A 14604-nucleotide genomic window follows, 5' to 3' on the forward strand; every position below is an offset into this window, starting at 1 on the left:
CAGACCTACTTCCACTTTGAGTTCTTTTTGGTTCTTTGAACACAGAAGGTATACTGTGTATCCTATATTATGGCTTCTCTTTCCTGAGCTACTCCCTACACTTCTACCCAGAAAACTTACTATCCAGCACCTACTAATGCCTAAGTTCAGATATTTCTTTGAGAAATGCAGCGCATTAGGCTCTTTTCCCGAGACTCGAAATTTAAGTCATTATAATACCAGCAGCAAAAGGCCCCAGACCTAGAGTCTTGTGGATAATGACTAATGGAAAGAAGCAAACAAAGGCTGAGATGGTTTCTAGGAGGGTGTATTACACAGGGGAGTGCAAGGAAAGCAGACAGCTGCTATGTTTGCTTTAAAAGCTCATCTGATTTCAGTGCTACGTCGTGACGCTCTTGCTGACCCCCAAGTTCTTGGCTTTTCCAGAGCAGGCTGGGCCGGGTTTCTGGGCTCAGGGGGTGGGCTCTGCATGGAATGTCCTGCCTCCTGTCGCCTGAGGAATCAGGCACTTCGGTGATGCACCGGGATGGTTCCTCTTTCTCCATTTGTTTACACTCAGACTCCCACGGCCAGTTCTGGCTGGGGACCTCAAGAAGCGGATGGGTCAGCCCAGGGACACTTGGTGGCTGTGGCTTCTCCTCCTTAGGAGACAGGTTCTTAGGAAGAGTTGGAACTGTGGTTTCCAAATCTTGGGAGTTAGCTGGTTCACCTGTCCTTGTTATCTTCTTGTTTGTGGATGCTCTGTCTGGACCCTCAATAAGGAATTTCCAGGACCACGTCCCTGGCTTTCCAGAGGTGGAGGTGGCAGCAGAACAACTGGTAGGATGAAGTTCTGAAGAGCTGGGACAAAGTGCAGCTGGTGCCTGTGTGTGGGGGTGCTGGACCCTCCAGCAGCCTTCAGAGGGGTTGGGGCTTGTGGGTCCAGACCGACTCAGGCTAGGGGCTTGTAAAGAGCTGCTAGCTTCCTCAAAGGCCTGTGGCCTCCAGATCTTCCTCTGGGAGAGCCCAGGAACTTCTGTTCGGGGAGAACCTAGTATGACCCCTGTCAATAGACCTGAGAGTACAGGGCCCTGGTGCTTTAGATCCCTGTGCAAGAAAGTATCTTCTTCCCTACTCTCTCCTGAGCCTTTAGGGGGTAGATTCTGGCTTGCTTCTGGGTAGGGGGATAGTCTTGGCTCCTGTGTGGCCTGGCTGTTCTCACGCTCCTCATCAGTGTCATCTTCTGAGGAGTCTACTTCCCGAATAGCTTCTTGTTTTTGCAGTGACTCCCGGCGTTCAGCTCGATCCTGCCTTAGGGTCCCAAGGGCCCGTGAAGGTGCAGGCTGCAGTACCCCCTTTCCTGGAAGCGGCCCTTTCCCGGATAGCACACTTCTGGTTCCAACTACCTCCAGAGGGCTGGCTTCTCTGGGTGTCAGTTCCTTCTTTAGCTCACTGTGGGGTAGGTCAAGACTATGCTTGCGGGAAGGTGGTAACTTCTTCTCAGCAGCTGCCAGTGCAGCCGCTAGCTTCTCAGCAGACTGCACCCTCTTAAGTAGTGGAGAGCGGGGTGGCTCTGCACTCTTTGGCCGTGAGAGTTGCCTACCTAGTGGAGGAGACGAGTGAAGTTTGGTGGGAAAGGACTGAGGTCCATGGCCAGACAGGGGTGATGGGGAACGCTGAGGCGAAGCCGCTGCTGCTGGTGGAGAAGGGGTGTGGGCCAATGGTGACAGCGGGATGCTGCCTGCTGACTTGCGCCGTGGTGAGCGGTACTGGCGTTGGAGCTTGGGTGCCAGGCCATGAAGGGAGCTGGGCCGAGTATGTCCAGAGCCAGCAGGAGAACTGGGCACACTGGAACTGGGAGAGCTGCTCTGCGAGGAATTCCCTCCTACTTTGGATAGTTGCATGGGTGGACGGACAAACAGAAAACAACACATCAGTGTTAGCTATTAGAAGTGACTGAGGAGCAAGACAGACTTAGCTCTAGAATGCCCTAGGACTGTTGTTCACGTTACACTAACTGCTGACTGCAGTCCGCTCACCTCCCCCACTGCCCCACCCATCAACTCCTCTCCAGACTTCTGGATCTTCAAGGTTATGCTCAAGGAGATTTAGAGTTGGGCCTATGGGAAGTAGATGGCTCAAGCTCATTCCAGTTTCTTAAGAGATGGTTTCTGCTCTGCAGGGGAACCCCTGTACCTGAGTGCACAGCATCTGGGGCTACCCGGTAGCCCTGAGGAGGAGATCGGGGAGAGAGGCTGTGGCTGTGTGTGGGAGAGCCTGGACCGCTCTCCCCTGATGACAAGGAACGGTTAAGGGAAGAAAGGCTGCGGCTGGTGTGGAGCAAGGAGGCCTGCTTCGTGATTTTCCGGAATAGGGAGCTTCTTTTTCGGCTGTAGAGATAAGGGGACAGCATACTCTAGGCCTGATCAAAGGTGGGCATCTCAGGGTAGACCTCTGGACCAAGTCTGTCTCACCTTTCTTGCCCATCCTTAGCCCGGTTCCGTTTGCTCCTTCGGGCCATCTTGGCTTTATAGCTGCCTTTCCGAGCTGGCCCCACTTTGATGGAAGTGTTCTCTAAGGGAGTTGTTGAAATTGATACCTTGTTTCCACTCTATGACGCCAAGCAGAAAAAGCAGGAGCCTTTAGATGGGGCAGGGGCAATTTTCTCCTCTTACCCTTACTCTTCCCTGCATCACGACATCAGCTTTTGCTCTTCCACACCAACCTGTAAACTAAACAAGTGCTGTTCTCCCTCACAGGATAGAAAATGGTTTCAAGTGGCACTCCAGAGTAGTTTAGGAACGGGAAGACTGCAGTACCTCTCCTGTCCTGACATCAGTCTTACTTGTAGTTTAGAAGGGTCTGGGATTTGGCAAAGGTTAATGACCATATGGAGAAACATCTGCTGTATCGCACATTCAAGTCTTGCCGTGTCCCTGTATCTATCCTCAGTGCTACATGTGTGTGTCTGGTCCTCTCACTCCCTTTATGGCAAGTCCAGGTCCACAAGTCTAGGCCCAGTCACACACCACAGGCATTTCCAGCACTAACCTTCAGAACCAGCTCCACCACTTCCGTATGGACTAACCCATGCACGGGCTCACCATTGACATGGGTGATGAGGTCACCCTGACGGAGCCCTGCTTCGCTGGCTGGACCACCATCCTCCACATGCTGCCTCAGGAAGAGAAGAGTCTTTAATTTGGAGCCTGGTTCTGCTGCTGTTGTGACCCTTGACCACCACCCCTCTCTGGTTTCGGTGAGTTATGTGAGTAGTGACCAAAGAAAGGGTAGACAGGCTCTGGTAAGGGGAAGGTGGGAGTATATAGCTAGAGGACAACTCCTCTGCCTGGCTGGACGTACCCACACCATGTGGTGCACAGTGTAGACATCAGAGTCGCCCATGTAGACACGAATGGCTCGTAGGGTGAAGCCATACTTCTTGCCAGCTCGGTAGATGGTGATGGGAGGCCTGGAGCTGCCAAGGGCTGGCAAGAAGTCCCGACTTGGGGAAGAATCCCTGGATGATGGATCGGATGACTGGGAATGTGGGGACATGGGGCTGGCCAGTGGTGAGCAGCCATGGTGTTCTGGAGAAGCAGAGACCAGGACTTAGTGATCAGATCCCAGCTGGTCCAAGCGGTTGATCCTGACCCACTCCCAGTTCACTGCAACCCTGCTCTGTGCTGCCCATGCAGTCATCCTCAACAGCAACACTGGTCCTCAGAGACCTCTGTCTTCATGGAAAGGAGGCGGTCTCTGCAACACTTACCTGCTTTACACATGTGCCTGCAGACCCCAGCCTCCCGTGTCCTTCTGGGAGTGACCTTCGTTCCCTGTTGGCCTTACCTGAAGGAATGAGGAGGGAAAGGGCCGTAGCTGAGGCTGACTTGATGACTTTGTTGACAGGGCGAGTGGTGCGCTTCTCTATAGAGTCCCCAGAGAGCAGGCGGTGACGGGCCCTACGCACAGCTAGGTCACTGATGGCTTTGGCTGCAGCCTCCTCAGCTGGCAGCTGTGGGGTCCCACGGCCGCGCGTCTCCATGGCTGTGGGCCCAAGGGAACAGTGAGGGCTGTGATGCAGCTAAGCCTCTCCCTGGGCTATATCCCAGCCTATGCCTTCAGCACCTCGGGCCGCACCTGGGCAAGGCCGACTGCTCTGGCCAGGAGGCTCCTCATCCAGCCTCAGCTGCCTCTCCAATGGTCGCTCAGGAACAGGCCTAGATGGCCCCTCTCCAGATGGGGGTGTGAGGACCCATATACCTTCCTGTTGTTGCTTCCGAGGGGTGCTACTGGTCTCCTCAGGGCCATGAGGCACATCTGGGAGGCCTGAACAACGGTGTCGCACTGTCATTGGAGGACTGGAATCACTCTCTGTGTGGGATGACTCAGACACAGATAACCGCTTCCGTAATCTGTGAAGGCAGAGGGCACAGGTGGTCTCCCTTTCCTGCCTCTATGGAGACTACCTTAGAAGCACAATTAGTTCCAGACTTTTTCAGACATTTTTACTAGACTCTCCTGGAGAATGTTATTTAACTAGCAACACCCTTCTCCTCTGGCATCTGAATTTCCCCCATGATGTGACAACTGAGGGATCCACCCTTGTGAGCCCCGGGTGCTTACATCTCAGGGGACCCAATCACCCAGCTGCGATCTCGGCCCTTCAGTCCCGCCATGCCATCTGAGTGATCGTCCTTCTCCTCACTCAGGCTGCGCTTGGTTGGGGGCGGGGTCCGGCGTTCCTCCAGCAGGGAAAGCCGCTCCATGCTACTGTAAACCTGTGGACACGGGAGACACATGCAATCAGTGGCCGGGAGCAGAGTGTCTTCTTGGGGTCTGCGTGTTTGAGGGAACCTGTCCTTTTGCCCCACTCCATTCGAGTTGCATACCTAACAGCTCTGCTGACCCGGTCCTGGCAGGGACTGGGTGATTCTAGAAGCTCCTGCTGTGTGTTGCCCTAGCCCTTTCCTCTCCTTTTCTGGAAGAGGCCCTATCAAGATTTCAGAGCCTGCCCTGGGTGTGCCCGTGACAGGTTCTCTCCCTCAGTTCCCATCAGCACAGGCTTCCTCAGTCACACCTTGCTGAACCGTGGAGAGCAGGAAGAGAACTGGCGGATCTCAAGGCAGCCATCCTCACTCACTTCCTCCTCGTCCTCAGAGTCCACATGGTGGTATCGTTCTGAACGGGCTGGACCAAATACAGTTCAATTAACTTCAGCGCCATTGATGCTGCCATCCTGGTGGCACCAGCAGGACCCTGAGCAGGGACGCATAGCAGTTCTGGGCACTTCCTGTCCATGCTCCACCTCAACCCACCAGTGGTCTTACTATCAAAGTAGCTGGTGTCATCCTCTGACTCCAGCTGAGGTATAAATTCAGCCTTCTGGCGAAGAAGTCCTGTCCAGTCCAGACCCATGAAGAACGGGTGTTGCTTCACTTCATAGGCACTACCTGCAGACAGAGTGGACAGGAGCACAAGCTTAGCTGCATGCAATGTGGGACATCAGTCGTGTGAGAAGCTACAATATGAGAAGGCAAGCCTGGGAAGTCTCAGTTCAAGCACTCTTCCTTCTCTGCCTAAAGGAATAGGGGAGCTTCAGGATCAAGAGGTACACTGAGCTTTAGGGTACAGAGATGTAGCCTCTCTGTCCCCTTAGGTGAGAGACAGGAGAAAGGCCCAACTTACTTGTGCCCAGTCTTTCCAGTGGGTTCTGGTGAAGCAGTTTGGAAGTGAGGTCTTGGGCATCTGGGGGAAGTGCATCATCACCCTCAGGCCACACAATCTCATCTGAAGTATCATGCATGAGTGAGAAAGAAAGGAAAACTTGTGGGTAGAACTGGGAGATGCAAAAGACAATAGTATAAGGAGGGGGAGAGTCTGGCTGAGAGCCTTTGTCTGGGACCCCAGTTCTTAAAGTCCTATAGGTTCCCCCATTCCTAGGGTAGTCTCATAGTCCCTCCAGTGCCTGCTATTTGATCCAGTGTGGGAACTGTGAACAGGGATTCCCACTCCTGAAGTTCTAGCTCACCTGCCATTTTATTCTACACACAGGATTCATTCACATATGTAACACATCGACACAAGAATGACATGAACACACAAAGCCCCAGTAGGACACAATAGATATGTGCTCATGCACTGCAAGTGCCTGCGCTTACACACACACACACACACACACACACACACACACACACACACACACACAAAGAAGCAAGCCTACCAGGAACACACACTCATTCAGAACCTCCCAGCTGGGTGCAGTCAGCCCGACCTACACCACCCAAGTGGCAGACAGTACCTACCACTGATCACTTGCCCAAAGAGCTCTTCCGGAGTGTCTCCGAAGAAAGGGACACAGCCCACCAGGAACTCATACAGGATGACGCCCATGGCCCACCAGTCCACCGGCTTCCCATAGCCCTGACGCAGGATCACTTCAGGGGCTATATACTCCGGGGTCCCGCACACCTGAGTACAGAGAAGCCAGGCTGGCTCAGAGTCCTGAGGCAGCTTGCCGGCATGCCGTTCCTACTGCTGGAGTCGAAAACTCTCAGAAGGAAGCAGCAGCTTACCTTACTAATAAATAACAACAATAATCTCTGGGAACCAGAGTTAAAGCTCTTGGTAGGAGGGTTTCTGTATTTCCTAACAAACTAAAACATCCAATTCTAGACCAAACCCAGCGCTTTAGCCACTTCTAGATCTGGTCTTAGAGTTGGCTCCTCCTCCCAGAACACAACTTACCAGTAACCTATGGACATCACAATCTGAAATATCAAGTAAGAGAACATCTAGGGGCTGCTCTCCAAAACATGGCCAAGTGTCCAGTGTCAATGTGGAGCTGTGTTCCAACAAGAACAGCCTCAGAGAACTGGACCTCAGGCTGATCTCACACGGAGCTAGCAGCAGTTAAATGCCTATTTCATCCAAACCTCAGGGAAAATTTTATCTCCTTTTTCTCACGGCTCATCCTGTTTTGTTTTTTAAAGAATTATTTATTTAGCCGGGCAGTGGTGGCGCATGCCTTTAATCCCAGTACTCGGGAGGCAGAGGCGGGTGGATTTCTGAGTTCGAGGCCAGCCTGGTCTACAGTGTGAGTTCCAGGACAGCCAGGGCTACACAGAGAAACCTTGTCTCAAAAAAAAAAAAAAAAAAAAAAAAAACCAAAATTATTTCTTTTATGTATATGAGTACGCTGTAGCTGTCTTCAGACACACCAAAAGGTGGCGTCAGATCCCATTACAGATGGTTGTGAGCCACCACATGGTTGCTGGGAATTGAACTTGGGACCTCTAAAAAAGCAGTCAGTGCTCTTAACCACTGAGCCATCTTTGCAGCCCTTATCCTGTTTTCTAAACATGCTACCTATTTCAGTGCTTCCCTGGAACTAAAGGCAAAAACATGGAGTTACTATGTTAATATTCGGGTACAGATTAAGCAAGAAACTACAAGGCCTGGATTTCAACCCCCAAGGTTCTTCCCAGGCTGCCTTACCTGCTTGTCTAGGAACTCCCGGGCATCCTTTTCAATATGGCCTTCATACAAGTTGGTTGTCAAACTCATGAGGCCAATTTTAGAAAGTCCAAAGTCAGTGAGTTTGATGTGCCCCATGGATGTAATCAGAAGGCTGTGAGACATAGAAATAAAATCATGGAGTAATTCACAGTTGTCCCTTAGTGCTGATTTAGTCTGAGCTTCTGTATGGTACCAAGGGACACAAGTGGTGAGCGCATAGACAGCCGTGAAGCAGCAGCCCTGGCATGTTGAATACCATCTTAGCCCCCTTGCAACTCTATCTTTGTGTTGTCCCACCTGCATTCTACACCTGACGAGGACGAGGCTTGCTCCAGGGCTGAGAGAAGCATCCTAGAGCAGCTGCTAGTGTCACTAATGGTCCTGACCTGAGCTGAGGGACTTAAAACATTCATCTCAGAGAAGGAAAATTGGACAAATCTTTTCTCATGCCCTCCAAGGGTCTTTGTAGGGAGAAACCAGAAATCAGAGTCTTCTTTACATACTCCGCCTGGGCTATTCTATTTGATGCTAAGGGCTTTACCCTGCTTCCCCTCTATCCTAGTGATTCTCAAATTACTATCTCTGATCCTGATTCCCTTAATGGGCTCTATCTGTCTAGCTGCCTGGGCCACAAACTCAAACTATCCCAAGGTCAGGTTTCCTACCTGGCTCATCATCTGAGCAAGAAGTCCTGTGATTGTATCCAAACTGTTCTTGAACTGAGGCTGTATTTCAGTGGAAGAGTACTTCCCTAGCACGCATAAGACCTTGCTTACTCTTGATAAACAGCACCAAAGAAGGAAGGGGAGGGGAGAGCGTATTTCTAGAATACTCAACAGAGCAAATGCACTGTTTTCATTTCAGGAAAGAAAAAATTGAGGCTCAAAACTTTAATTAAAAGACTGACTCAGAGTTAACAAGCATGAATGGCCATCTGACATAGGTCTGCATTTTAAAGCTAATTTTCTATAGTCACTATTAGATGTGCTGATTCTTTTGTTCTGCTTGGTTTCTTCTGCTTCCTAGTAGCCCTTCTAAGATGATGCAAACATGCATTTGTCCCACTTATCAAGACACTTAAAGAGAAGTCCTACAATAGAAATAGACAGTGGGCATACTTGTCAGGCTTGAGGTCACGGTGCACGATGCCGTAGTTGTGTAAGTATTCCAAAGCCAGCACAGTTTCTGCAAAGTACAGACGTACCATGTCCACAGGTAGGGCCCCAATGTTCTTGAGCAGAGTGGCACAGTCTCCCCCTATAAAAAAAACCAGGCTACCATGAGAAAAAACTATCATGATCCAGGGCCTTGGTCCAGCCAGTTCTTAGGCTTTTGTAGAACCTAAGGAAATGGCCTCACAGAACAGTCTGATGCTGGAGCCTGGAATTCCAGCCATTCTGCTACTAGCATGGGTGGAGACAGGTAATAGGGCAATAGGAAGCAGGAAATTAATATGTCAGTGGCTTTCAAGACTATCATTTATTTAGGAGTTGCAAGGAAGGAATTCAGGCCTTTAAACATTCATCATTACTTGCTGGGATAAGACTAAGTTTTTAGGATGGGAATACTGTATTCAAAGACTGCATCTGCTAAATACTTGTTTATTTCACCTCCTTTTTTCCAGTAAATACCCAATGAGGTAAAAGCATGGCTTTGTTTAGGTTTAACTTTAAGTCTTAGGGAAAATATGTTTGGAGCTGTGAGGGGTCAGAGGGACAGCCACTACATAGCTGCTGCCCTCTGCAGAGCTCTGACTAATGCTGTTCTAGTCTATTTTGAGAATATCTGACTGGTTTGGGGGTGGCCCCTTCACAAGTCATCAGCCAGTTGCAATCTTCTCAGAGCCCCACAATAGGCTTTTGTGGCTACTAACTAAAAGTTCTGCTCCTGTATGAGCATGCCTCTGGCGTTAGGGAAGACTGCAGATGGTGGTGGCCACACCCGTGTCAAGAGTGCCTGCACGGAGAGACACTGTTCTCACCTTGGAGCTGTGAGCGCACTGTGGCCAGCAGTCTCAGAGTTCCTTCATAGAAATCGATGACAAAGACACTGGAGCCTGAAACTTCACTACAAAGACACTGGTCCCTATTCAGGCTTAAGTCTCAGACTGCACTTTGACTTCTACACAGCTACCTTTCCCCCCAGTACCTTCAACGTATTCCATCACCATGCATAAGTGACGCTTGGTCTCAAAGGAGCAGAACATGCTGACGACAAAGGGGTTTTCAGCGAAGGTCAGGATGTCGCGTTCCACAAATGCTTGCTGGATTTGGTTCCGTAGTATTAGGTTTTGCTTATTGATCTTCTTCATAGCAAAGCGCTGCCGAGTAGACTTGTGCCGCACCAGAAAGACGGCCCTGGGAAAGACAGCCAGCCCAGTCCAGCCTCCAGAGACTCTCAGCACCTCAACTGTATATTCCATAACCCCAAGCTACCTCATCATCTCATACACAACACACAACAAAGTTCTTGGGGTGTGCCTGCTACTGTGCTAATTAACTCTTTTACTTTCCTGGCAGGCCAGGTTCTGAGGAGCCACCTCAGTATTTCTAGAACTCAAAGAATGCTACCAAGACAGGTGGAAATCTTGCCTGGGCAAAGAATCAATGTTTAGATGCCAGAAGAAACTGACCTCTTGACACTCCAGGGGAAATTCAAGGAGGGAGCAGGTCTACTTTAGGGTATCTTTTGCCCCGGGGATTGGGAATTACACAACTTCAGAAGGAAGAGACCAAGGACTGGCTGCTCCATTCCTGGTCCCAATCTGACCCCAGGCCTTTACCCATAGGCGCCATTGCTGATGAGCTTAATGGTTTCAAAGTCCTCTTCAGAGGGGGCCTTTGTAGACGGCTGAGAAGCCCCACGACCCTAGAAGACAAGGAAAAGGAAGAGGAAGGAAGCAGGTATGGTTTTCCGAGAACATATGCTTGGGGAGGCTGTACAGTCATAGTACCAGGCCTGCCTATTCTTTCCCAAGAACCGCACTTCTTACTGTTGGCAGTACCAGCTCCCCATCCCTTTAGATGACCCCCTTCAAAGACATTTAATATTATTTTATGTATGTATTTGCCCACATGTATACATGTGTGACTGGTGCCCATGGAGTTGAGAGGAGGGTGCTGGATGTCCTGGAATTAGAGCTCCAGCTGGTTTTGAGTCACTAATGTGGGTGCTAGAAATTGAACCCACGTCCTCTGGCAGAGTAGCAGTACTCTTAACTACCAAGCTCTAGCACCCAAATGTTCTTTTAAAGCAAACTTATAGGGTTTCACAGAGCTGTCTCCAAGATTGAGGCAGGAACTCAGGATCTTTACCTCAACTGAATCATCTGTTTCCGGAGTATCAGGACTGTCATAGCTGCTCAACTGGGCCATTTCTAGAAACATGCAAGGATATCAGAGAAAATGGCATAGCAGTGGTAGGCATTTTGGCAGTATTCTAATATCATACAACAGGTACATGTGGGCTAGGTATTAATACTTCCTGTATAAACCTGAAATTTAAACCTAGCCCGGTGGCTCTATCCTTAGTAAGGCACAGGTTTCAGACAGGGAAATAAGCCAAGTGCTGTGACTTTATTATTTCTAGATGTTTAATACCATTTATAAGGTCTGGCATCGTCTAGAAAAGCTTCTCTCAAACTCGTGGTATTTTCTGGATAACAGGGCTAAGGGATGCTTCTAGTACTCATTCTTCAGACCAAGACTATTTTACTTACTGGGTCAGAGAAGCAAACAAACAGGAACGGAATAACTACAGAGCAAGACAAGTAAGACAAGTTCTTGCAGGGGTCAACATGAACTCCAGATGAATAAAGCTAAACTCTGCAGCAGAACTAAACAAGCCCAAACAGGACGGCTTGTAAGGCGGCCAGTAGGAGAGGGAAGGATGCCGAAGAGTGATCATTTCTTATAAATGTGGTTATGGTCCTTCCTTACTGACTCTGTTTGATCTGAGGCTCTAAATCCAACCTCTCCGGGACCAACGCTAGCCTGGCTAGGAGGGAGAACAGGGAAATGTGAGTGCGGATTCCAAAGGAAAGACTGTGACAGTAGAGACCACAGGGGGTCGCTGTGCTCCTGAGACCTCACGTCCATGATTAGGCTAAGTCTCTTCTCTATAGCCACTAAGCAGCATGCTCACCCTCTAAGGGATCCCGTGTGAGGCCCAGCTGGCTAACAATGTACCGGGGAATGTCACATTTAATTCCATGTCCCTCTTTGGCATGACCCTCAGCTGCTTCTAACAGGTGGTAAAATTCTTCAGGGTCAAACTCCTGTGCCAGAGAAAAGAGATGGTCAGTGGAGAGAGATGCACACAAGTGCTGTTGCCTTTCTTGGCATTAAAGCACATATGAGAGGGAAAGAATTCAAAGTTCTGTGATGGTATACCCTGGCCCTAAACATCCAGAAATATGATTTATAGATCATGGAACAAAGCCGGTTTATAGCTCACCTCCAGAAGATGTCCTAGTAATAAGGAGAAGAGGTTTTGGCTTCAAGACAGTTTAGCCTATTCACCTGTTTCCAAGTCAGATTCTTTCAGCCAGGTGGTACTGTCAGGTATGTTCAGGTGATCATTCTTGAGCACTGCTGGCATATACTTAATCACCACACTTCCTCCTCCTCCTCCGCCTCCTCCTCCTCCTCAGTCTTCAGCTATTAGAACATCCACCTCATATCTTTGTTCCTACTACGTTGCCTGCCCTTCTTACAAATGCTTTAAGGTCCCTGTACTGATTCCCCGGTTCATCTGGCACTCGTTCAATCCAGCACCCATGTTGAACCAAAGCAGTCTTCTCCCCCTGTCCCCCTCTCTTTTCTTCCTCCTCTTCTTCTTCCTGCATCATCCTTCTCCTCCTTTCTGCTTCCTTCTTCTCCTCTCTCTCCATTCCCTCCTTCCTTTCTGTAGTGGTTGGAATTAAATTAATTTAGGGCCTCATACATGCTAGGTAAGCATAAGTTTGATGGCATATTTACTAAGAAAGAAATGTACTGATGTATAAATTTAAAACCCAGAATTGTATGGAGCGGAAGAAGGCAGAACCCACTGCATCAGTACAAAGGGTAATGTAGCAATAGCAAAGGCAGACAAGAGTTGTCTGGGAGGAAGGAGGAGAGGACTGGCACAAAGGGGACAGAGACCCTTTTGAGGAGAAACATTATTTTAACCATGGCAGGGATTATACAGTTATATTTTAGTATCTGTTAGAACTCAATGGACTGCATACTTCAGAGATATGCATTTATGTCAATTATTTAAGAAGCTAGGTGAGGATACATGCTTATAATCCTAGTACTTGGAAGGTAGGGATAGGAGGATCAGGAGTTCAAAGCCAGCCTCAGCTACATACTGAATCTGAGGCCAGCTGAGATTACCTGAGATCTTGTTTCAAATAACAAAACTGGCAGCTCCAAACAGCCTCCTGCTCTCCATGCAGCTCTCCTCACGACCTTTTCCAGTACACTACTGTGTTCATGGCCCGCACTAGCCAATTTGCACTCAACCTCCAAGTCACCGAATAAACTCCATGCTCTGCAAAGGCCTTTCACTCATGTTCATTGCAAGAATGGAAAAGATTTCTTCACCAGGTTCCCACTGCACCCTGTACTGATCAGTGATCTTCTCATACTATGATCCCCATCCACGCATCTGGCATGCCCTATATTTGTATATGACACAGGAAGCTTTTAAGATTAGGACCCTGAGGGTCCAACATGATGAGGTGCGTGTTTAGTGATGTATAACTGAAAGACTAGATGAAGGACTCATGCAAACTCAACTGGCCCAGGCTCCTCCTATGCTCTTTAACCAAGGTTCCCATAACTTGGGCAGGGGCTGACTAGCCTGGGACTAAGTCAGACTAATATTTATTACAACCAGTTCCCCAAGAGCTTGCAAATTCTATTTAGACAAACAATTTATCAACAGAAATATTAATTGTTCTGCCTGCCTTTGGCAAGCTACATCCTCCACATGCGCTAATCTACCGGCACATCTAACCTTCTATGCTGACTCACCAGGCATTCCAGGAGACGAGCAGGGCGGGCAATGATGATCATCAACTTTTTTACCAACTGTATCACAAAGGCTACATCTGAGCTTTCTGAGCGTTCATGAGCCTACACAGAAGGGAAAGGTTGCTTAAATAATTATCTTAAAGTGGTTGGGCTAAAAAGGAACAGACTGTACAGAGATGACTACAGACAGAAACTTGGAGGTATATGTTGAAGAGTTAACAGCCCAGGAATATCTCTCCTGCGCCCATTCCAGTAGGGCCAGTTTCACACATTGTTTAGGGCAGGGTTTCCCACTGCACCTGTCATTCATGATTGGCTATAGAGGCTAGCCAGTGACCTCCAGGGGTCCCCTCCCTTCCGTAGACATGTTTGCCACATCTGGTTCATTACATGGGAACTGGAAACCCAGACTTAGGTCCCCATGCTTATGTGGTAGCCACTCTGTTGACAACCCATCTCCTTAGCCCCTGACATTTCCTCTCCTTTAAAAAGTCTTACTATGTACTTTAGGCAAGCCTTAGGCAGTCTCCCAAGTTCTAGGATTATTAGGTGTGTGCCACCATATTCAGTCATGTTGTATTTCTTGGTTAGAAATCTCCACCCCCTAATACCAACAATCACTAGAGCCTTATAAAAACTAGGTGAATACATTTTTATTTATTCATTCTGTGTACATGTGAACATGCTCACGCCATGGTGTGCAAGTCAGGTTCTCTCTCTATTGTGTAGGTCTGGGGAATCAGGGTTAGGTCACCAGGCCTGACAACAGTTCCTTTACCTAATGGGCTCATCTTACCAACTCCAGAACTTCATGTTTGAGCAGAAATAAACAGCTCATTTTCTTAGGAATTTGGCATTCTTAAGTTGCTCTTATATAACATTCCTAATTAAGTATCCATTTTGAAATCAGACTTTTTATTGATAAAATTACTTTTTTTTTAAAACATATTTAAAGAAGCCTTTCTCACTGTAAATACCGCCTACTGAATTATATCTTCATGGGTATAGAGACTGATCTGCCAGTCTTCTAGTATTTGAAAGCAATAATCATGATCAGTCTGAATCATCTCTCTTGAGATCAACTGCT

The 14604-nt window shown here is 48.7% G+C and overlaps 1 protein-coding gene across 5 annotated transcripts in view; it reads right to left on the reverse strand.

Moving 5' to 3' along the window:
- Window positions 1-291: 291 nt before the first annotated feature.
- Window positions 292-14604, reverse strand: part of Mast2 (microtubule associated serine/threonine kinase 2) — a 135797-nt gene continuing 121484 nt past the window's right edge. For 2 of the 5 annotated variants that reach the window (XM_052177061.1, XM_052177059.1), the window contains 19 exons: window positions 13518-13619; window positions 11641-11773; window positions 10812-10873; window positions 10280-10365; window positions 9646-9854; window positions 8616-8754; window positions 7477-7609; window positions 6285-6450; window positions 5668-5769; window positions 5310-5432; window positions 5060-5169; window positions 4606-4760; window positions 4120-4394; window positions 3829-4026; window positions 3343-3569; window positions 3031-3153; window positions 2454-2590; window positions 2176-2369; window positions 292-1864 (listed from right to left, as the gene is read on the reverse strand). In XM_052177061.1, the coding sequence (XP_052033021.1) occupies window positions 345-1864; window positions 2176-2369; window positions 2454-2590; window positions 3031-3153; window positions 3343-3569; window positions 3829-4026; window positions 4120-4394; window positions 4606-4760; window positions 5060-5169; window positions 5310-5432; window positions 5668-5769; window positions 6285-6450; window positions 7477-7609; window positions 8616-8754; window positions 9646-9854; window positions 10280-10365; window positions 10812-10873; window positions 11641-11773; window positions 13518-13619 (4194 nt within the window). In that variant the 3' untranslated portion in view covers window positions 292-344. Of the gene's footprint in view, window positions 1868-2175; window positions 2370-2453; window positions 2591-3030; window positions 3154-3342; window positions 3570-3828; window positions 4027-4119; window positions 4395-4605; window positions 4761-5059; window positions 5170-5309; window positions 5433-5667; window positions 5770-6284; window positions 6451-7476; window positions 7610-8615; window positions 8755-9645; window positions 9855-10279; window positions 10366-10811; window positions 10874-11640; window positions 11774-13517; window positions 13620-14604 lie in introns of all 5 variants that reach the window. The other 3 variants (XM_052177060.1, XM_052177058.1, XM_052177062.1) reach the window with 2 other exon arrangements.

This window comes from Apodemus sylvaticus, chromosome 3 (assembly GCF_947179515.1).
Source record: "Apodemus sylvaticus chromosome 3, mApoSyl1.1, whole genome shotgun sequence".
Lineage (NCBI taxonomy): Eukaryota > Metazoa > Chordata > Mammalia > Rodentia > Muridae > Apodemus > Apodemus sylvaticus.